We start from the raw sequence: 22281 nt of genomic DNA, 5'->3' as shown, positions 1-22281 counted from the left end.
GTATGCCATTCTAGAGAAAAGTGCTGGATTAGCTGCATTGTGGCAGTTGATGGATGAACAAGTGGGCTTAGGCATGTTGTGATTTCCTGCGATCGCGTTTCATTTATTAATTTCTGATATGCTATAGTTCTACTTAAGGCTCATGAAAGAGTGCTTACAGCATGCTGGCACAAGAGTTTGATAAATAAGAATAAAAGCTATTAAATTACAAAGAATGAAGAATTAAAACCGTTCAGTTTTGCATTTTAAGAGTTTGGGGATTTTGTGCATTGATCATTTGACAGAGCCCCTTGTGCTGCTCAGCCAGCAAGAGTAGCGATTCAGCAAGGGGTGATGATCTTCCAGAATGGTTAGCAAGTTTGGAATGCTATTCAGTTTTTAAAGTAGAGTGATGCAACTGTATTCTTTTTGTCCACGATGCAGACATGGAAATGCTGGTGCACATAAAGTCTGTCGTCCAAATATTTTACTTTAGCCCAGTGTCTCAGGTTAGCAGTGTGGTTCTACCTTCATTTAGGTATTTAGCCTAGGTCCATTCATGGGGCCTGTAATGTGCATCACCTTTTGGACTCCACAAAATGGCTGTAACTGGTGATGACAATTGATGAATCCTCCTGTGCTTTTTCAGTGGGATTTCCTGTTTATTCTTTAAATTATTTTTGATGAGATGAATTCATCCTTAATGTTGTCATTTTAGTAACTATTGCCTCAGCTTACATATGTTAGCCGGTTGTTGCTCTGTCAGTTTAAGATCCTTCTTTACTTTTTCCACAGAGTTATCTGTCTTCCGAATGCACTATATATTCTTGTATTATTTTGTCAACCTTTTGCTCACTTGTCTTTCGTTCATTTTTGTTTGCACAGATTTGAGCATCTCAACATTTTTTTCTTTGGTTTTAAAACAATGCTTTGTTTCTTAAGCAAACATCTGTCAGTAGGATGAACAAGCAGTTTCTTGTAATCTACACGTCCCAGGATAGATGAAGGGCATTCGGTATCCAAGGAAACTCTTATGGTGACAGAACTTTTATATTGCAGTTTAATATTGTTAATTATGATTTCTGTTCCACGCAGTTGAGGCTCATATCCTTTAGGGGCAATACTGTTTAGGTGACTCCTCCAAGTTGACTCTCGAGCTCTGATATTTGTTGAACAGCTACAAGTTTTGCTACAGCTATAGGTTAGACTTGTATCACAAAGTAAATGGCACATTTTTGTAGACTTTAAACAAATAAATAAAAAAACTTTTCCGCTAGAATATCCGGAGGCAATCTCATTTTCCAAATTTTGGACAAAGCAAAAAATTTAGTAGAGTCTATATAGAGGTGGGATCTTCTGAGACATAAGGGATGCATCCAGTTTAGAGAAAAAAAAAACAATTCTCTATATACACTCCTGCATAGGAAACAATGATCAACAATAGGCATTCAAGAATGTTGCCATGTGTGATGATGTGATGACATTTGCTTTGATTTGGAGATGTATAGTGACATTAGTTACCGAATGGCTCCTTTAAACATTAAAGAAGAAAAGGTAACACACAAACACAGGCTCTCTCCAATGTTGAATTTCACTCACACCTTTTACCTGTGTCGTAGGTTATTTTCTTTTCTGGTTATTGTTCTATTGCTCTCTCTGTGCCAGGTAATGGTTGTTGGTGCATGCCAAATGCTTGCAATGCTAATAACTTCAAGGACCTTGCACATGAGGCAGCCGCTATATTGTGGGATTGTACATCTTGCTCTCAAAAGCACAAGGATTTGGAATTCTTTATGGTGTGTGAAAGTGTAAAAATTGCAGTTAAGTCGAACACACAAAGTGCAAGATAACAAAATGTACCTATTAGTGAATTTCACATTTCTTTGTAATTTATACTGTAGCATCAGGTAGTGCCATATGCTTGCTGTTAGGTGACTTTTGTGACGGGCCAAAGGCCCACAGTAAACCTACTGGTATAAAGTCTATCAACCATAGACTTCCAAACGTCACGCGTGTATATTTTTATAGATGGAAGGCTCTGTAGATGCCTAAAGTGAACTACAGAGCTGAACGTATGTACTTTTGTTAATATGGAGCATACAAGCAGATTCAGTTTAACTATGGAAAGAGGTCTGTTTTGCATCTGTGAGATGTGGATCCCTCAGGCTGTCAGAGCTCCCGTATAGTTAAAGTAGAGGTCCGAAGTCTGGCGAAATGCTAACAATCTTAACTTTAATGAGGTTGGAAAATGTGTTCTAATTGAGAGATTTGCATGGTCATTTCCACTTTTAGCTATGCTAGATTCTATCAGCTCCATTTTTTTCAAGGACTTGTAAGGTGCCATCCAGTTTTGTTGCGACAGCCGATAAGGTATTGAAAGCTTGAAGTTTTCTGTTTTTGTAGGTGTAGTATTAGGCCTATCTTCCATATGTGCATGCACTTTGCTAAAAGGTTTCATGTGGGCAATGAATTCTAATGGAAACAGTCTCTCAATATTTCACACAGCAAGATAAAGACCTAGGTGCACTGCGATTTTGCCTTCAATGCAGGTGACAGTCATGTTACAGGAGTCTTCTAATGTCATTTTCTTGACTGATGTTTTTTTTTTGTCTTGGTTTCTGGATACGGCCTACAGTTGCACGTTAACAGCACAATGTATCTACATTTACCAATTTCATGGAGTATGCATATTTTCTTTTTCTTTTAGGCTCCCGATCATCAGACAATTTTATTTAACCATGGGGCAGTTCAGAATATTGCTCATCTGCTCACATCAGCTTCCTACAAAGTAAGATGTTAACTTGTGTTGTTACTTTTGATGAAATCAGGTCTCCTTGGTGACTTGTCTCCAGATTCAAAGCTAATAATGTGCTCAAGTGCCCTGTTATCTTAACATTGTTTTTTGTAGCCTTCTAGACACTCAAATCATAAAGGAGAGCTGATCAAAGCAATGCCCAAGTTAAGATGTCATGTTGAAAGCTTGATTAAACTACCAGGTTTTCACTTAGCGCCCCAGTCTTATAAAGTTGAACAACTGTATAAATAAATGCACATCTACCCAGCTCAAAGACATAAATGTGCATAATATATTTAATGTTTTACTTTTACGGTCTTAAAACCCTTTGTACACACTTACAGCATTTTCTCTACATGCAGCATGTATTTGAATGTAAACTGTTTGAAACTCCTCACTATGTTGTGCATAGTTTTTTCCCACATTTCACCTGTATGTGGTGCCCACACATGAAACCACTGGTAACGGAGACGTTTCCTTACATAATTTGATGTTATGTCCCTTAATTCCAACATTTGATCTTAAGCTGTGGACTCTTAAATACCATTACTAGTAGTCTAGAGGTTTCAAGTATCATAAATGTTAGTACCTCAGATGGTATTGTATTTTTCTTCTAGATGTTTTCCCCAGGAAATTGTTTTGTCCACTTAGTTCATTCATGTTAATATTATTACTTCTACAGTTCCATTAATGGCTGCTGTTTTATCGTTTGATTTTTCTAAAAATAGGTGGTCATATTTTGGTGCTTTAGCTCCAATGGCATGAATATTACAGGAGTGGGACCTGGGTCAGGAATTGATAAGCTGGTACTCTTTAAGCTGCCTTTTGTTACTTTATAAAAGAGTGCTCCTGGTTCTATTTCTGTTCATGGTTTGTGCCACCACTGAAGAGGAAGCAATTCACCCATTCCACATTAAGTTATTATATTTTCTCAGAGTATTGGATGGATAAGCTCCCTTTGCCTTTATCAGTCAAGGCTACATAAAGGAATTTAGGTCTTCTCCATTATGGTCTTCACAATTTCACCAATCATGTGAGAGCGTCTACTGAGCAAATATCTCCACACTGAGTGCAATGCTGGCTACATTGATAAGTATCTGCTGTGCCTGTAACACAACCGCTGTGGTGGCAGGAGCAATGTTGGAATAAAGCTGGAAGTTGCAAGCCATGAGTTACTTGGTGAAGAAGAGAATAATTAAACGGTGTCTATAAATGCAGTTTGCCTTTTCTTGGTGCCTCGGATGCGCGGTATTGACATCTATCCACAGAAACTCCTTCCATTTCTTAACGCAAAGTAAAGTATGTCAAATATTTTATAGCATTTTATTAGTAAGCAAAAAAAACAATATCCGTTGCATTACTTCCATATGCATATTGTATCATTAGATTACAGTCTTACTCTGGTGTCTTGTTTTTATCATACCACATACATCAATAGCACATTTAACCTGGACCAGATAATAGTCCTGTGGCCGAGGCAGACTGTGTACCCCTTAGAGATCTCACCATATCTAAATATATATACAAAAAACTGTTCCAAAAGGAATCACTTCAAGACACATTCAAGTCTTCTACTGAGGCTATCCTATTCAAATGCTCTGTTGTCACAGTCAGTGTGCTACAAGTTTATTACTTTAATTATTTTTTACATGAACAAATTGAAATGCCAATTCCAATTTGTGATTAGGTGCTACAAGTGATGGCACTGACCAAATGAAAACAAGTGAGTGGTCAAAAAGTAGTGCACATACAAACACAAATTCCTTAATCAGTGGGACATAAAATACAAAATGGAATCCACATACATTTTTTTCCAGGACTTCTTAATGCCTGGCATTGAGTGGTTAAAATGAAACAGTTGACGGGCTCTGTTCTACAGATTGCATATCTATCTCAGATGTTTCCTGGTGGAGCTTAGATTCAATTGACAGCTTTACCTGTTGGCACTTTTGCTCATGTTTACCTTCTTTTTCAGAAGAGGTTTTCTCCACCTGCGTTTTTTTTTATTTTATTTTAAAAAAATGTCAAACTCTTTTTATTAAATGTTTCATTATAGAAAATGTTTACCAAGTACAGCAAAACAGAGATTTGTCTGACACATCGAGCGCTGCCACTAAGCTGCATCACACTTGATTTATGTGAATCTCCAGAGAGTCACCCCCAAATTTTTGATGTTTCGCTAGGCATCCCCCTAGCTTTATATACATATTGCTCAGCTTTGGCACAGTAGTCCTATCTAGGGTCCTTTTTGCTTCTACCCAGTTCCAGCCCTCTTCCTCCAGGGTGCCCACATCCCGTTCCCATCACGCTTTCAGTGCTATTGTGGTATGTGGGGTTTTCGTCAGTAGTGTACAGTACTTTGTTGAAATCCCCTTTCCTCTTAGCTGGGTCATTGTGATGTGTGTCTCTGTGGGGTTGTGATGCAGGAGGGCGTGCAAGTTTCACTTGTATCTCTCTAGTGCATGGAGTATCTGTAAGTATCAGTAAAATTGTGTTGTGTGCATTTCTTTGTGTCCTTAAGATAGTGACATTTGCGTATGGTTCTGCCCTCCCAAACGTCACCCAGTTTAGAGATTCCGATAATGTACCAGGCCGACAACCTTCCAATTTTGCTGTTTGTGTATCAGCCTGTTTCCAGTCCACAGTGGTGTTTCCTTAGGCAATGCACAGTGCCAGTTAATCCATCCAAGCATCTGGTTTAATTTGTGTGTAAAATATTCAGATAAAAAAATATGTTTGAGGCATGTGTGGCTGTAGATACACATGCTTTTCATACTCCTGCCATCAAGTGTTGGGTCTGGATGTGTGCAAGTTGTTTTCTTCAAAGAAGTCTTTCATGTCACGGGGTAGAGTTCTACTACTCCTCTTAGTGATAACGTGCATGGACATCAACTCCATTCTCAGTTTTCTTTTAGCCGTCTGGTTCAGACATATGTGCCTATGCTTAGTTTAAAATCCGTCACAGTTCTCCTTTGGGTTCATGCAACACCATTCCTTTTGCCGGGATTATTTAGATTGTGTTTCCCTTCTGCGTATCAAGTTACATCCACTTCGCTCATCGGGTTAGTTTGCTTCGACCGCAGCCCCTGCAAGGCCTCACCCTTCCGACCCTCCTTCGGACTCCATCACATTCTTCAGAGAATATCTGGGTGGTGATGGAAAGGATGCCCTTTCGTTACTGTCTGCTTTGCCACGCGAAATATCCCTGCTCTGACAAACATTTGGTCCGTAACTTGTGTTTGTCGCCAGAACAAAGGGAAGTGGATTGCAACACGTATAAATCCTTCTGCTTGAAGAAAATCCTTCAAGCGCGTTGCCTTGAAATGTCGTTGACTGAGATCGAGGACACTCCAGACTTCTTTGGTCATGAACACGCAGAAGAAGAGCAAGGCCACTATTGGCTGTGGGATGCGGAAGAAGTGGCGTTTTCCATCAAGGGTGGTCCCAACTCCGATCTCTAGGTCAATTTCGAGATGGAGGACGTTACACCGGCCAAAGGTAGAAATAAGAGTTCCTCCCCTCGCACTTTCGGAGGAGAGTTACAGGATTTTTTTTGTTTTTTACCTGCATGGCAAACAATTACATCAAACCAGTGGGTGTTAGCCATTATCCAACATGGCTATTGTCTGGTACTCTGTACCGCACATCCCAACATTCCACCTCGTGCGCACAGGCTATCACTGGAAAATCAAACAAACTGTCCCTCTTCAACACCTGGGCTCAGGGGTATACCCTCTATACCTCCTAATAGCCAAAAAAGACAGATCTTTACAGCCAATCTTAGATCTCAGGACACTAAACCAGTACATCCTGTCAGAGCACTTCCACATGGTCAGCTTGCAAAGCATGATCCCACTTCTCCAACAGGGCGACTTTATGACTACACTAGACCTAAAGAACACCTATTTTCACATACCAGTACACCCAAGCTATCGCCAATATCTCAGGTTTGTGGTGGGCGGCACATATTACTTCTTTCGGGGTGACTGTTGCTCCCAGGGTATTCACCAAGTGCCTAGCGGTGGTAGCAGACATCTACGCAGACAAAAACTCCATGTATTTCCAAATCTGGACGATTGGCTTATCAAAGCCAACACTCATCAGCAGTCTCAACAACACACTCCGGATACAGTAGATCTGCTCCACCGCTTGACGTTCAACATGGTTACCAAGTCTCACCTACACCCTCTACAGGTTCAGCCATATTTAGGGGCTGCTCTAAACACACAAATAGGATTAGCCTATCCAAGTACTGCAAGACTCTAGAATTTCAGACAAATCAACAAATCACAGTGAGGACAGTCATGCGCCTCTTAGGGGTGATGGCCTCCTGCATTGCCATAGTACCTCATGCCAAACTACACATACGTCTGTTACAGGAATATTTAGCACAATTTGGTCTCAATCACAAGGTCAGCTGATGTAGTGGTGATAGACCCCCAAACTCATCACTTTCTCTGGTGGAATACCAGTAACCTGTTAAAAGGGTGGCATTTTCTTGGCCATGTTCCCCACATTACTGTCACGATGGACACAGCACTCATGGGATGAAGTGCACACTTGAAGGATCTCAAAGTACAAGGTCTCTGGGATGCCAAACACTGATGTCTCATCAGCTACCTAGAGCTTCAAGCTGTTCACCTAGCGTTGAAAGCATTCCTACCTCACCTGATCTACAAGATTGTCCTAGTCCAGATGGACAATATGACAGCAATATCCTATCTACAAAAGCAGGGGGCAGAGGGACACACAGTCTCCACAGTTATCTCACCAATCCAGACCCTTTGGCGATGGGCTCTACTTTTTAACATCCACCTTTTAGTGGTATACCTACCATGAATAGACACATTTACAGACCTCCTCAGCAGGATGCAGCAAGATGTCCATGAGTGGAAAAACTGCCCCCAAGTCTCCTTCCATACTTCCACAGATTGTCTCCCAAATAGATCTTTGCAACCCCAGAAAACGCAAAATGCCCAAACTTCATGCCCAGGCTCCCATTCTCACCATCCAAGGCCAACACACTATGGATGACTTGGTCAGGGATATTTGCCTAAGCTTTTCCCCTTCTGCTTCCATTTCTAGTTTGGAAGCTCAGGCAAACATGTCTTACACTGATACTAGTGGCTCCCACTTGAGCTTGTCAGCCCTGGTTCACAGCATTAGTGTACCTCTCTGAAGTTCCCCCCAAGAACTCTGACAGGCCAGACCTTCTCATTCAGAACCATGGGGAAATCAGGCACCCAGATTCTAAAACTCTCAACTTGGCAATCTGGCTCATGAGGCCATAGAGTTTGTTTACCTCAGTCTGCCACCTGAATGTGTGACCATTCTTAAAGAAGTCTGTAGACCTACCACCCGAGCATGCTACGCGCCAAAATGGAAAAGATTTGGCTAATATTGCCATACAAAACATATTGATGCTTTCAGAGCCAGTGTACAAGACATTGCCTGCTACCTGCTTCATTTGCAAAAATCTGGGTTTGCATTCACATCGATAAGATTACATCTTGCTGCAGTGGCTGCCTATCTACAGAATAGACATCATATTTCTTTATTCAAATTATCAGTCGTTAAAGCCTTCATAGAGAGGCTACAAAGAGTTATTCCACCAGAGTTTCCACCTGCACCCTTATGCACCCTTAACATTGTTCTTACATTACTGATGGGTCCTCCATTTGATCCCCTGCTTTCATACTCCCTTCTGTACTTCCCTTGGAAAATAGCATTTTTAATTGCTATTACCTCACTTAGATGTGATCTCCAGGCTGTAACCTTTAATAAACCTTTCTGCCAGCTCCACAGAGGCAGTATGGTTTCCCGCATCATCCCCGAATTCCTCTCTAAAGTTGTCCTCACTTTCACCTCAATAAGTCAATTGAGTTTCTGTTTTTTTCCCACAACCAGATTTATTTATGGAGAGGGCTTTCCACACATAAGATGTTAAAAGAGCTCTTATGTTCTATATTGATAGAACTAAAACTTGCAGAAAAACTAAGAAACTATTGTTTTTGCCCCACTCCAGTAATAAAAGCCTATATCCAAATCAGGTATAGCCAGATGGCTAGTTTAGTGCATTCAGACTTGTTAAGCTAAAGCCTAAAGACCCCTACCTACAACTCCTAGAGTATATTCTCTTAGGAAGAAAGGAGCAAACATGGCTTTACTAGGAAATATTCCAATAGTTGACATAAGCAAATCAGCTACATAGTCTATACGTTCACTACACATGTTCACTAGACCTAATGTGCGGATATTCTATCACACCAACAAGCCAATGTAGGTCAGGCAGTGCTGCATACACTTTTCCGGGCAACTGAAACACCCACAGGGTAGCCACCACTTATGAGGAAGACAGCTTTACAGTCTATGCAAAGCATGTGTATCTACAGCCACAAATGCCTGGAATGGGATATGTTAATTATCCTGTAAGCATTTGTTCCTGACATGTAGTGCTGTAGATTCACATGAGCCCACCATCCTCCCTAGATACCTATGGCTGTTGCAATTTTGCTTTCTTTTCACATGAACGTCTCATTACTTACACTTACTGTACACTCCATTCTCACCTGCCTGTGCAAAAGCAATCTACCAATGGAGTTGATGCCCATGCGGATTATCACCAAGAGAATTCGTCACTCTACCTTGTGACTCGAAAGACTTTTTCAGAGAAAAACAACTTGCACACATTCAGACCCAACACAATATGGCAGGAGTGTGCAAAGCTTGTGAATCTACAGCACTTCATGCCATGAAAAGAAAAGTAACATATTCCTTACATTGTTTTTTAAAACCCTGGGTAGTTAGAAAACCTTTAAAGAGTTACTAGATTGGCACATTATATTTATAAACCTGTTGTGATATCATATTTCCTTTTACAGGTCCGAATGCAAGCACTTAAATGCTTTTCTGTGTTCGCTTTCGAGAACCCGCAGGTATCCATGACCTTGGTGAATGGTGAGCAAAGTTTGCTTCCTGGCCTCTTTCTAATTCTCTTGAAATGGATTATTATTCAAAGAGTTGAATGCTGTGTTTTTCTCTTGCTGTCTTTTACAGTTTTGGTTGATGGCGAACTATTACCACAGATCTTTGCAAAGATGTTGCAACGAGATAAGCCTATTGAAATGCAGCTTACAGCTGCCAAATGGTAATTTTAATAATGCACAATGTTTGTGAGTATAGAATTGTTGTTCTGTTAAGGATTTCTTTTTAAATATTTGGGCTGTTCAGCTTAAATAGTGGAAAAAAATGAATGGAAGGGCTACGAAATATGTGGCAAAAGTAGCGTCGAAATTGGATATACCTTATAGTAACATTGTTAATTGATTTTTAATATATTAATCTCTTCTTAGTGACCACTATTGAACATCACACCTTTCCTTTTTTTTCTACACTGAAAGGCAATGTTTTTCTAGATGCTTGACCTCTAAAAACCATTGAAAAAATGGATTGAGGGTTCCAAAGGCACAAAGTACTCTTTGGAGAGTGAGAGCATCCTGCTTCAAACACCATTTGCCACATTGGGGGAGGAAAAGGATTGCCTTTTTAAGATTCTGGGAGTGCGAGAGTAGTGAAGGACATCCTTCTTTATGAACAGCTCTGAAATAAGATGGGTTTCAGTCTCTGGTTCTATGTGTGATGCACTGATTGCAGCCACAATAAGTACAAACATACAACAATGTTTATGCATGCGTTATTCATATTAGGAAATAAGGACTATATGAACAACCAGAGTATCAGGTGCTAGCTTCATACTGGTTGTAGTAGAGCTAAGAGTAAATTTGCAAGCGTTGTAGCAGTGATAGCAAATTCCTTTAGTTTGGGGAGCATGGTTGAAGCAGCTGATCAGGTTGTTGCAGCCATTTGTCTCTTGGTACACCAACCGGGTTAGTTTTGAGTCTCAGTAATGGCATACTATTCAGAAAATATTGATGGAGAAAGCTCAGATAAGATGTTACTATTGGAAAGGCTAGCATCTTTTGACACCAAAGTGCTCTTTGGTTCTCATAAAAATGTAATTAGGGTCTAAAGGGTAGAAATCAGTGAGTAAATATTTAGTGCGTTGCATTTCATTTGAAGAATGCCGCACAAGTGCCACAAAGATCATCATTTGATTGCATTTTGATGAGTCTTGTGACAGCTATAGAGATTATACCTCTTACCTTTAATTTCCGGCCTTTGAGCAGTCCATGAAGCTGAGGGGGTGACGTCATTAAATTTAGAAGCTAGCAAGGCTTAACTGCCACTCTGGCATTTTCCTGGTGGAGTGCAGGCTTGCGTGCTGGTGTCCGGTCAGGATGCGCTCCAGTGAATGAACCATGCCTCCACAGGACCCATTCTAGTCATAGTTTGCTGCAGGGTTTGAGCTTTTTTGCAAGGGCTGATTCTGAAATCTAGTCAATTCCTGCAAGCATGCAATGCTTTAAAACAGCATACTTGGTAGAAAACATTAATGTATAGCTTTAGCATCAAAATATCTAATGATGGGATTGTTTTTTGACTGCGCAAGAACGTAGTGATGGATTGAATACTTAATCACAAAGGCAGTTAATGCTGTTCATTTGCCTTCCGATAATCAATGACCTTTTAAAATGATGCAACACAGAGGAAGCTTTTTGGGTGTACAGGGCATTAGAATTGTCTGAATGGTTTGGACTCTTAAGCCTCTCATCTCTGTGTTTGAAGATTGATCACTTGAGCTTTCGGACAATAATAATGAATTGTGTTTTTGTACATTAGATTGTGAGCACTTTTTTGGGTTTCATTTCTTAAGTGCCATGAAGTAAAACAAATAACTAGGGGCATAGAAAAACTAAGCAAACTAGTCAGAAAGACAAAAGTGACCTAATCTGGTCAGCAGTCGTGATAACTTCATTTTCCTGGCCCTTAGAGAAAACATTATTTTTCTTAACCAATAAATCAAATGAATGATCACCAGACACAATAATTTGTTGTGTGGTAGAAAGTATGAAATTTGTTGATCAAAAGAACGTTTACTTTTTTGATATCCAGTGACCATAGGAGTTTGTTGCTGAGCCAGATCAACAGATTGAGCTTGGTTATTTTTGTTAGCACGCTGTTCGAAGATTATAAAATTGTCTCCTGCACATGTTCCTGACTTGTAAAAATCTAAATAAAATGTGCATAATTGGCAGTAGATGGTGAAAAGTTTAAGTAAATTTAAATAATTATATAAAAAGCTCTGTCAGCTTTTTTGAGAAAATTGCAAGCCCTTATCCTGTTTGATCTGTTTGAGGCATCATCGTGCTCAGTGTCTTGGTTTGGTGCCCCTGTGTTGCAGCATTTCTTAGCAGAGATTTGTAGAAGTTCACCCACATACCAAAAACAAACGAAGTATGCTGGTTTTCTTCTCAAGCCTCTCATCTTCATGACCCTTTGCCTCACCTACAGTGGCATTAGAAATGACAACACAAGATACCTGGCAAAGACACTAAAATGTCCAGCATCGGCCAAAGGTCTGTTGTTACTATAGCCCAGAAAATGCTGGAAGGATGGTAAGGGCTATGTTCTCCAAACCACATTTTGTCAATAACCTTAACAAGATAGTGAGACCAGAACAAGTTGCCAAAACGTTATAAGGGTTTTTCTCCAGAATTCTGAGAAAGTGGAAGATGGCAAGGGAACAATACAGCTTCACTGACACTGGTGGTGGACCCACCTCACCAGCTGATTGCACTTTGCTTTGACCCGTAGGTTTGCTCTCTGTTTTTCCAAAAACTTGAAGAACACTTTAGTGCAGTCTATTCTCTATATTGATTATTTGATGTAGATTGCACACTTTCCAACAGTTCACTTTTATTATATTCCATTCAATCAAGGTAAGATCCATGACATTTCCATAGACATTGTAGACTAATGTTGCTTCATTGTGTAAACATTTGCAAAACCCATTGCATTCCGGGTAACCTGACCCTCCTTCAGGGGTGTCTAAAAATAAAAATATTCATAAAGATATTCAATGTCACATGAAGGAACTACTCTACACAACCCCCATGAACTGTCACCCTGGTGACATGCTTGCCGTGCCTCAATGAGGATGTTCTATAAGGAAACAAAGGAAATACAGCGCCTTCAACCTATGCAACCCTGGAAGCCCAAGTGCACGTGTTGTAGAGTGCTAATATGCAATATTTTTGATCCTGATTGTTGCTGTTCTGTTGCAATAACCTTTTGTTAGTTATCAAGCGCCCCAATGAAAAAACCTAAAGAAAACAGAGGATGCTGCTTGCGCCTAACACTGGCTGCTAACAGCCAACTTCAATAAATGACCATGTGCCCAGCGTACTTACAGTGTCACTCGGAGTTAAACTTCCAGGCCACAGAGAATTGCTAACACTCATCTCAATGTGTTAGAGCCACACCGTAAGAATAAAAGTGTATTCGTGATGGTTTACCATAGACGCCAGATACAACGCTACCCGCTATAGAATCAACCCGCCAAGTGAATCACAGTCACTATATCTGATTTAGTCATGCAACGCTGACGATATTGTGAACCTCCCTCATGTGCCTAACATACCGAAGCTTGAACATTGTAATAACTTACGTGCGAGACAACCGTGATTCTATCATGCACAGTGGGACGTGTGCGTATTGAATGAAAAACGTATTTGCTTGGTCCCAAGAAAATTCCAACTGTGTTAAGACCTGATGTCCACTTACCCCCCACCCCCCAGCAATGATGTGAAGTGAATGAGCCCTAGCAAAAGACTACAGAATAAAGGCTCTTAAACCTCACTGTAAACCCTCACTATCCTGGCTAGAAACCGAAGGTAATAAAGTGCGCATCTCACAACGACCAGTGTCAATTACCATATTCTTACTAGGCTAGCTGTATAATCAAACAAAGGAAAAAAAACCTCAATATAAACGCCTTACAGCCCTCTTGTGACCAGTCAATAAAGGTCAACCGTTAAAAGTGGTTTTGTCATTAACCAAAAAAATGCCCATATGACCACATGCTACTTTGCTGAATGTAAATCAAACCAAGACCTGACCAAGCACAGAGGCCCCATTTACAATGGGTACACCAGTTACAATGAAACTATCCAAGCCCAAGTGATATTTTACAGCTACAAAAATGTATTAACAAGTGAAACCAAGTGAATGCCAACTCCCTCAGAGAAAATAAGCATATTCCAGTTTAACATTCATCCCAGTTGGTTGCATTGTCTAAACGTTTGATCGAGAAAAATTCTGATTTCAGCTTATTCTTTTGCTTGTCCATCCCCATCTTCCACTGTACCACTTCCAGTATTTTAAATCTTAATTGAGGGGTGTTATTGCCGGCTTCCGTCCAGTGCAAGATACGCTGGATGATTTTAATCTGTTACTCTTGTGCTGTTATTCTAGCTTTTGATTTTACATTCTGTTTTTCCAAAGTACGCTTTGCCACATGGATGCTTCAGTTCGTATACCACATGCTTAGTGTTGCAATCTCCTGAATGTTTCAACTTAATGTTGTAAACTCGTGTAGGATGAACCACTGTATTGTCAATTATAATGTTATTACATTATACACGGTTTTGGCATTTCTGAGTGCCACAATGAATTAATAATTTAAGTCCTTCTTTTGCGCTCTTGTGGCTAAAATTTCCTTAGAATTCTTTGATCTACTATAAGCAAATAAAGGTCTCTTGCATCTTACAATAAAGATTTTGAAAATCTGGTTCGTTCTGCATTATTTCCCACCTTCTGTTTATAATCTTCCTGTGGCTTTGTTGAGTATTTTAGTACACATACCATTCTGTTGGATCCAGGTTTGTTCGCTTTTTGTTTTTTTGTTTTTAAACAAGTAATTTCTCTCAAGCAATTGCACCCTTGCCACTGCTTGGTCCAATGTGTATGAAGGATAGCCCCAATGTTTAAATGTACATTTGAATTTCTCATATGTTCTTGAGAGATCATCTGCATCAGATATGATTCTTTACAGTCTGATGAGTTGCAAATAGGAGAGATAGTTTTTCAAAGCTGGCGGATAGAAGCTTGGAAGTGCCATCTTGAATCCAAGGTGGGCAGGGGCCTCTGGGAGCATCTGAGTGGCCAAGTCAGGTAGGTGACGTCAGAGCCCTCTCCTGATAGGTGGTCACCTGGCTAGGAGACCAATCCCCCTTTTAGAGCTATTTAGGATCTTCCTCTGGGGTGGGTCCTCAGATTTGGCTTGCAAGATTCCAGCAGGACTCTTCCTCAACCTCTACTTCGACTTCTGGCCACTGGAACTGCGACTGCACCCTCCAGGAACTGACAGTGTGCATCCACGAAGAAGACTCTGCTTGCAACATTGTTTCAATGGCTCCTTCCGGCTTCTGCAACATTTCCATGGCTGTGCATCCTCTGAGGGTGGCAAGTCTTCAGCCTGTGTGAGAAGGAAAAAGGAATCTCCCTTGGAGTGAAGGACTCACTCCCTTGCATCCGCAGGCACCTCCTGCAACAACGACCGGCTGCGTGGATCTCCTCTCATCCTGAGCAGTGTGTATCCTGAATCATGGGTGGTAGCCTGGAGCGGTCCCCTTGGTCCTCTCTGCCACATGTCCAACTTCAGTGGAGGTAAGCCCTTACCTTCCCAAGCAGGACAGTACCCCCGCGCACTGCGTCTCTCCAGCTACCAAGGCTTGTTGGCAGCTCCTCCAAGGAATTTTCTGGCTCTGCATAGCCCCAGAACTCCTTCCTGTGACGCACAGCCCTCTGTGGGCTTCTCCTGTGGCGTGGGACCCTTCTTCAGTTGTGCTGCGTGGGCTGCTCTGCGACTCCTGGTTCCTCTTCCTGTTGGTCTCCTGTGGGGGCTGCTTTTTCTTCTGTGAACTCTCTGCCTTACTGAGGCCCGCCCTACCATCCCCTCATGGGTTGAGTCCTTCTGGACCTTGCTGGTCCCCGGCAGCTCCACTTTTGCTTCACCGCGACATCTGCCTTTGCCATGGCTTGTTGGTGGCTTCTCCACGCCCCTGACCAACTGCAATCACCCATCCGGCGTGGGATGTCAACTGCATCCTCCAGGAACTCTTCACCGACTCCAGGGATGCAGTGCTGACAGTCTTCATTCCAACGTCGACCAACTCCTGCTACCGCAGACGGGTGGGGAGTGGCTCCTGCTCCCCCTGGACACTTCCTGACTTTTGGACTTGGAATCCACCGTTGGTTTTTTGCAATCTTGTCTGGGAGTTGCATTATCTTTTTTTTGGGTGGTTTGGGAAAATCCAGTAACATTCCTTTCTTCCTGGTCGTTGGAGAGCACTGTGGTACATACTGCTTGGGGTTTCCTAGCTCTTCAAGCTGCCCTCTACGCAACCCACTTACCTAGGTGGGGGTCCTGCATTCGCATTCTATTTTTTTAGTATATGGTTTGGGCTCCTCTAGCGTCACTATTGCCTATTTGCTATCACTTTTTATGCCTATTTCCGATTACTAGTGTACATATCTAATGTGTTACTTACCTCCTATTGGTGGGTTGCCTCTTTAGTACTTTTTAGTAATTGTGTTACTTTAATAAAGTGCCTTTATTTTTGTAACACTGGGTGTTTTCTTTCATGTGTGTAAGTGCTGTGTGACTAGAGTGGTCTTGCATGAGCTGTGCGTGGCTCCTAGATAAGCCTTGGCTGCTCATCCACAGCAATTTCTAGATAGCCTGGCTTCTAGACACTGCCTACACTACACTAATAGGGGATACATGGACCTGGTTTAAGTGTAAGTACCTTACGTACCCACCACACACTAGGCAAGCTTTCTACACGTTTTTATGCAGGTTGCTGTGAGCTTCACCATTACATCCACAAAGGGTATTTGAATGTTTTTGAATCTGGTTTGTGAACCGAATGTGATAATTTCTGGTATTCAGTTTTGCAATATTGTGCTCCATTGCTTTAGGCTGGCCCTTCAAGTTCAAGATGTCATCAATGAATCTTTTGTATAACAGCAGATGTTGCTGCCAATGTTCTCAATCAACAGAATTTCTGCTTCAGATTTTGCAGTGAAAATATTGGCATATCCCTGAGAAACACTTTACTGTCTGTCACATCCTCCTGTCGAAGTACAACCTATTCTACTGCTTCTAATCCCTCATTGTGGGTGATCGATGTGTACAGTGCCCCATCAATGGTGCACATTTACCAATTAGTAATGACTTCCGTGGGAAGCTCAACAATAATGTTGCGGTAGGGTCTTTAATGTACGAAACCCATCTTTGTGCAAATGGTTGATGGAAATAGTCAAGGTAACAACCTTTGGGCTCACAAAGAGACCCACAGGATGAATGGCAGATCTTGTGGATGTTTATGAATTTTTGGCAGCATGTATAACTTGGGTCTCCTAAGATAGTCAGTGGTCAGGAAAGCCTTAGTGCGGTCATTTATCCATTCCTAATCTGCAGCTGTCAACAAAATGTCCTTGAGAATATACTGGAACACTTCTCTGGGATCTGAATCCTATGGCATACAAATATACGGGTCATGAACGTGTGAATTTACTTTATTCACATAAAATGCAGTGTCCATAAGGACGAAAGCTCCGCCTTTACCAGCTGATTGAAATGTAATGCACAAGTTACTTGCCAACATGTGTAGAGTGCTCCATTCATTTCGGGTTAAATTATTTCTGACACTAGCATCAAGCTTTATGGATTTGAAATCATGTTTTCACTAAGAATACAGCACATAAAGAGAGCAAAAAATAAAGCTACAGCACCTCAAGAAAAGTAATCAAGACAGACTAGAGCACAACACAAGAAAAAAAGTAAACCACCGACATGCAATGACAAGCACACAAATAAGCAAGACAAAAATTTGCAAGATAGTTCACAAGAAGAAAATTGGGTATGCTTTCTAAGTGCGTAAAGCAGTAAAAAGTTGAAGTATTGGAAGCATTGCAGGGTGCTCAAATCAGTGTGTGCCCAGAAATAAACCATGCAGTGTTGCATTTTAAGTGCTCTGGCCTTGGCTCAAAACTGTCTCAGTGTTGGGTGCATTTCCATTGGAACCACATGAAGTCTGTGTGGGCTTAACTTGTTCATAGCAATGCTTGCATGGTCGCCAGCATCCATCTTCTGCACAGAGATGCAAGACCAAAAGCTTGCTTTTCCGGAAATTTCCCCAGCATATCAGGAAAAACAAGCACTAGTGCTAAACACCGAAGGGCGAAGCATGCTTGCATATAAGCACCCATGCCTGGCCCTGATGATTGTCACACAAGGGTGTGCTGGCCGGCACAGCTGCAGATGGCAGGCACCAAGTGACCAGAAAATAGCTGATGGGCGGTTCAGGGAAGCCTGCCTAAAGGGAGGAAGGAGGTGCACAGGAAAGAGCTAGAACGATGGGACTGTACCATGACAAACGTCTTCAGGTGGACAAAATGATCCAGGTGCTTGAAGTGCTCATCTGTAGATGAAGGGGCCCCAAGATCTACTCAGTTGTACATGACTGTGACATGAGATTCCGTCCTCCAGAAAAGAAACATTTCGTTTCTAGATCCAAAGAGAAATCAAGCCTCATACCTCAATTTCTAAGGAAATGGCACCTAAACAAGCACATCTGAGATGTGACGAACAAATGTAAAGAAAAAAGTGAGAAGCAAGATATAAGGGAGGAAGGATGTTGTTGCATGGCATCTATGAAAGCTTCCTCCAAGAAATGTAATATTTCTCTATGTGGATTAATGGCAAAATGGTAGTTGGTCTCTTTATGGCCTTAAAAAGAAGTGAAAGTAAACAGTGACTGTGAACACATTTTTTTTTTATTGCAAGTAACACCAACAATCAAACATTGACTGACTGTGAAAAGCACATATTGCAGCATCACAGCAAAGAAACATTACAATAGTTCCACATTAATCCCCATAACCCTAATGTGCGTTGATCAAGAGATAGGCATCAAAGACTGAATGCCCCTGATGTGAAATAGCATCATTGGTGCCTACAATTGGCGTACATAGATCACCCTGATACACATTCGACTTTACCCATATTTTGGACCATTTATTTGGGCAACGTCTACTTTCATAACCCTCCCTTTCAGCCAACATACACCAGTCCATATCACGTTTCCAATCCGACGGGAGTGGTATCCGTTCTGCTCTCGACATTGTGCTGTGTTGAGTTTTGCGACCATTAGTCCTAGTGTCACATAGAGCTGGTCCATACGACTGAGATCAGTAGTGTCCCAGAAATTAAGAAGGCACCACTTTTTGGAAACCCCCATATTGCTACCACAAACATGGTTTAGACAGGTCACTATAGATTCCCAGTACTGCTGAAGCATCGAGCAGCTCCAAATTGTGTGAAAAAAATGACCGTTCCCCATTGCATTTCCTAAGGTTCATTGTAGTTTCTGCTTTGCCTTCGTGGCCAAGGTAATACAGAAATAGTAAGATCAGTTTAGGATTTTCAGTTGTATAAGATGGAACCTCAATGTTATAGCCATCTCCCTTGGAGATGCCAATGCCTCAGGACACTTATCATCTATGTCATTGAGATCTTTCGGCCAACGATCTTGAAGGTGGGTCAGTGTATCAGGGGAGTTATTTAACAGTTTGCAGTTGGTGAGCGAAATCGCCTTTTTAGACAGATGGCCCTCTAACAATCTGTCCTCAAGTGGGGATGATTCAGGAAGGTCTGTGTCTCTGGGTAAGGCATGCTGGATTTGTAAGTATCTGTAGAGATCTGTGGATGCCTGTTGATACTCATTATGTAGCTTGGCGAAGGAAATCACCCCACTTTAAGTCCATAGATCTATCACCCGGGATAAACCGATCAAGTCCCATTTAATGAAGCACTGCTGTGTATCAAGAGTACCTAGTTGTACAGAGTCCCACAAGGGAGTGGCTTAGGTTACCCTGCCTCACCAACCTGGGGACTTCAGTGCAGTGTGCCACAGGGTAAGTGTAACTGTGATGGGGATGGGGCAGGACGTCGTGGGGGTATTGCCATAGATGGTCCCAAGAGATCCCCCCCCCCCCCAGGAGTCATGTTTCGCCTATCCATCTGGAAGACCGGCTCATCTTCAGGAACGTAAGCCCAATAGTTGATGGTGACAAGCTGTGGCGCCCAATAATATATCTGTACATCGGGAAGGCCTATCCCGCCATCGTGCCAGCTTCTGGTTAATGTCTTGAAGGCAATGGGGGGCGGGGGGGCATTCCAAAGCAGTGAATTATACTGTTAATGGTTGGGAAATAAATCTGCAGGACATGGTGAGGCATGTTTTGGCGTAGAGCCATCATTTTAAATAGGGCTGCTTTCCCCAGGACGGTCAGTGGTAAGGTCTGCCAGTGTTGTATGTCTCTTTGCATGCGTATTAGTAGGGACACGAGGTTGTGGGTGTACAAGGTGAGTGGGTCTCTAGTTGTATAGATCCTAGATATTGGAATCCTTCTGTAACAATCCGGGCTGCACAGCCCCTGGGTAGCTTTGGAACGGGGACGTGGAGGAGGCAGATTAGAGAATTACTCCAATTGATGGTGAAGACAGAACATTATCAGAATAGAGCAAGTATGTGTATTATTCTGTCTAGGGTTTGCACCGGATCAGCAGTGTAAAGCAGGATGTGGTCCGCATAGAGGGAGAACATATCTTCCCAATCTGTAGTCCATCTCAGACATTTAACAAGGGGGTCGTTCCCAATCCACGCAGCCAATGGCTCCAGCACCAGGGAGAAAATTAAGGGGGATGTGCAGCATCTCTGCCTTGTGCCTCTCCGCAACTGGAAAGTGGGGTATGATTCTCCATTAGCCGTCACCTGGGCTAGCGGACCGGAGTACAAGAGCTGTACCCACGATATGAAGCAGGGGCCAAAGCCCAGTTTAAGCAGGACCCCAAACATAAAGGGCAACTCAGTTGTGTTAAAGGCCATTTGGCCATCTAGGGAAAGCACAAGGGCGTTCTCTAGTTATCATATTTCTTGATCATATCTAGAAAGCATAATAATGATCTGCCTTTGTCAACTTCCTGCCCTGCTGCAAGTCTACAATAAATTTATCTATGCAGGTTTGTAATATAATAAAGAATTGTTAGAAGAAAGGCCTGATATGATGTACAAATTTCCATTCTAATGTATTGGGCATGGGCCTTATTGTGCTCAATGACAGAGCAGTGTAGCAAAGAAATTGTCACTACTTTATAATCTATCAAGGCAGACAACGAGAGACTCGAGAGTGTGCTTGCTCTGAAAGAGGTTTTCTTATGGAGATGGATACTTCTAGTCCCAGAAGCCTCACCTTCAGAATAGCCCCAGGGCCCAGACTGGATCTGGAAAGTTTAAAAAGCTCAGTATGTATCATTGTGTGGATCTGCTCTGACTTTGTTCAGCCCTGAAAGTGGTGAACAGATCTACACATAAGCACCAACCCTCCCTGCTCATGTTGTTTCTTTTCTTTCTGTTCCTTTGTATGCAGATCCAGAGATCACTCCCAACTTTTTCCTTGCCAGTTGACAAGTTTTTCTCTTCCAAGATTTATGTTTCCGGTCCACAAGGGAACTATGTCCTCTCTTAAAACTACAGGGTTTAAGCCTTATGGAGACTGTCGCAAACAAATATCTGTGACAGATCCCCCATGAGGTCTGCCTCTGGTGTTTGGGTTAAATGCATGACTCAGTCCTGCAGGGAAGTGTGCCTTTATGAATCGAAATGTGGTCTTGGAATGCGAAGCAAAGCTGTACATCCCTGAACACCAGAAGAAGCTTCAGAAGTCCTGCTCTTGCTTGCGGTCGAAGGCTCTGACTCTTTCCCACCCTTGAGGACATTCCCTGATAAGTCCTCATAGAGGTCCATGTCTTCCAGTGGGTTGAAGGTCAAGCAGGATTCATCCCAGTCCATCCACTCTCAACTTAAGGACGTTGGGGTGCTTTGCGATCTTGTTCCTGTATGAAAGTGCTATGCCAGTTTCTGGGTTCATTGGCAACATCACACCAAATGGAGGTCTTTAGAAAGGCTGTGCTAAGAATTTTTGGCTTCCTTCCTGCTTCCTCTGTGCTTTCAGGCCTCAAGCGTCTGCAGAGGCCTCTGATTGCGATACCAACAGCGGGTTTGCTCCCTGTGCTGTCTGTGCCTCCAGAACAACCCATGGGTTTCTCTCTGACATCTTAGTCAGCTTTCCTACTGCCCCCAAAATCAACAGCGTTCCCTGCTACATCAGTGCTGGCACTATGTATGCAGGTGCTGGAGGATGACTCCATTCCTACTGTGTTCTCAGAGTCAAATCGATCTTAACCCAACCAAGGGTGTCTTCACATCATACCAACACAACCAGCCCCAGCTCATTCAGATAGAACCATGCCTTTATTTCCGTGTCGCACTACAGCTGTATGACAACTTTTCAGTTCTTACTCCGATCACAGCCAAGCAGCCTTTGAGGATGACAATGGTGATGAGGTGGAGTATTTTCTCAGGCAGGCTGATGACTGTTTTTCTGGATTTACAGGACATTAGTGGGTTGAATCCTTCTCTGTACTATGTCACGTGTTGTCCCCCTGCACCACCAACAGATTAAAGTACCTCCTTCGCCAT

At 42.1% G+C, this 22281-nt stretch overlaps 1 protein-coding gene across 11 annotated transcripts in view; it reads left to right on the top strand.

The window, feature by feature from the left end:
• ARMC8 (armadillo repeat containing 8) overlaps positions 1–22281 on the top strand; it is a 526273-nt gene that overhangs the window by 222655 nt on the left and 281337 nt on the right. For all 11 annotated transcript variants that reach the window (XM_069225737.1, XM_069225740.1, XM_069225739.1 and 8 more), the window contains exons 7-9: positions 2687–2767; positions 9655–9730; positions 9830–9920. In XM_069225737.1, the coding sequence (XP_069081838.1) occupies positions 2687–2767; positions 9655–9730; positions 9830–9920 (248 nt within the window). The remainder of the gene's footprint in view (positions 1–2686; positions 2768–9654; positions 9731–9829; positions 9921–22281) is intronic.

The sequence above is a fragment of the Pleurodeles waltl genome, chromosome 3_1 (assembly GCF_031143425.1).
Source record: "Pleurodeles waltl isolate 20211129_DDA chromosome 3_1, aPleWal1.hap1.20221129, whole genome shotgun sequence".
NCBI lineage: Eukaryota > Metazoa > Chordata > Amphibia > Caudata > Salamandridae > Pleurodeles > Pleurodeles waltl.
Note: the sequence above shows the minus strand (reverse complement) of the source record. Positions and strands in the feature narration are given on the sequence as shown.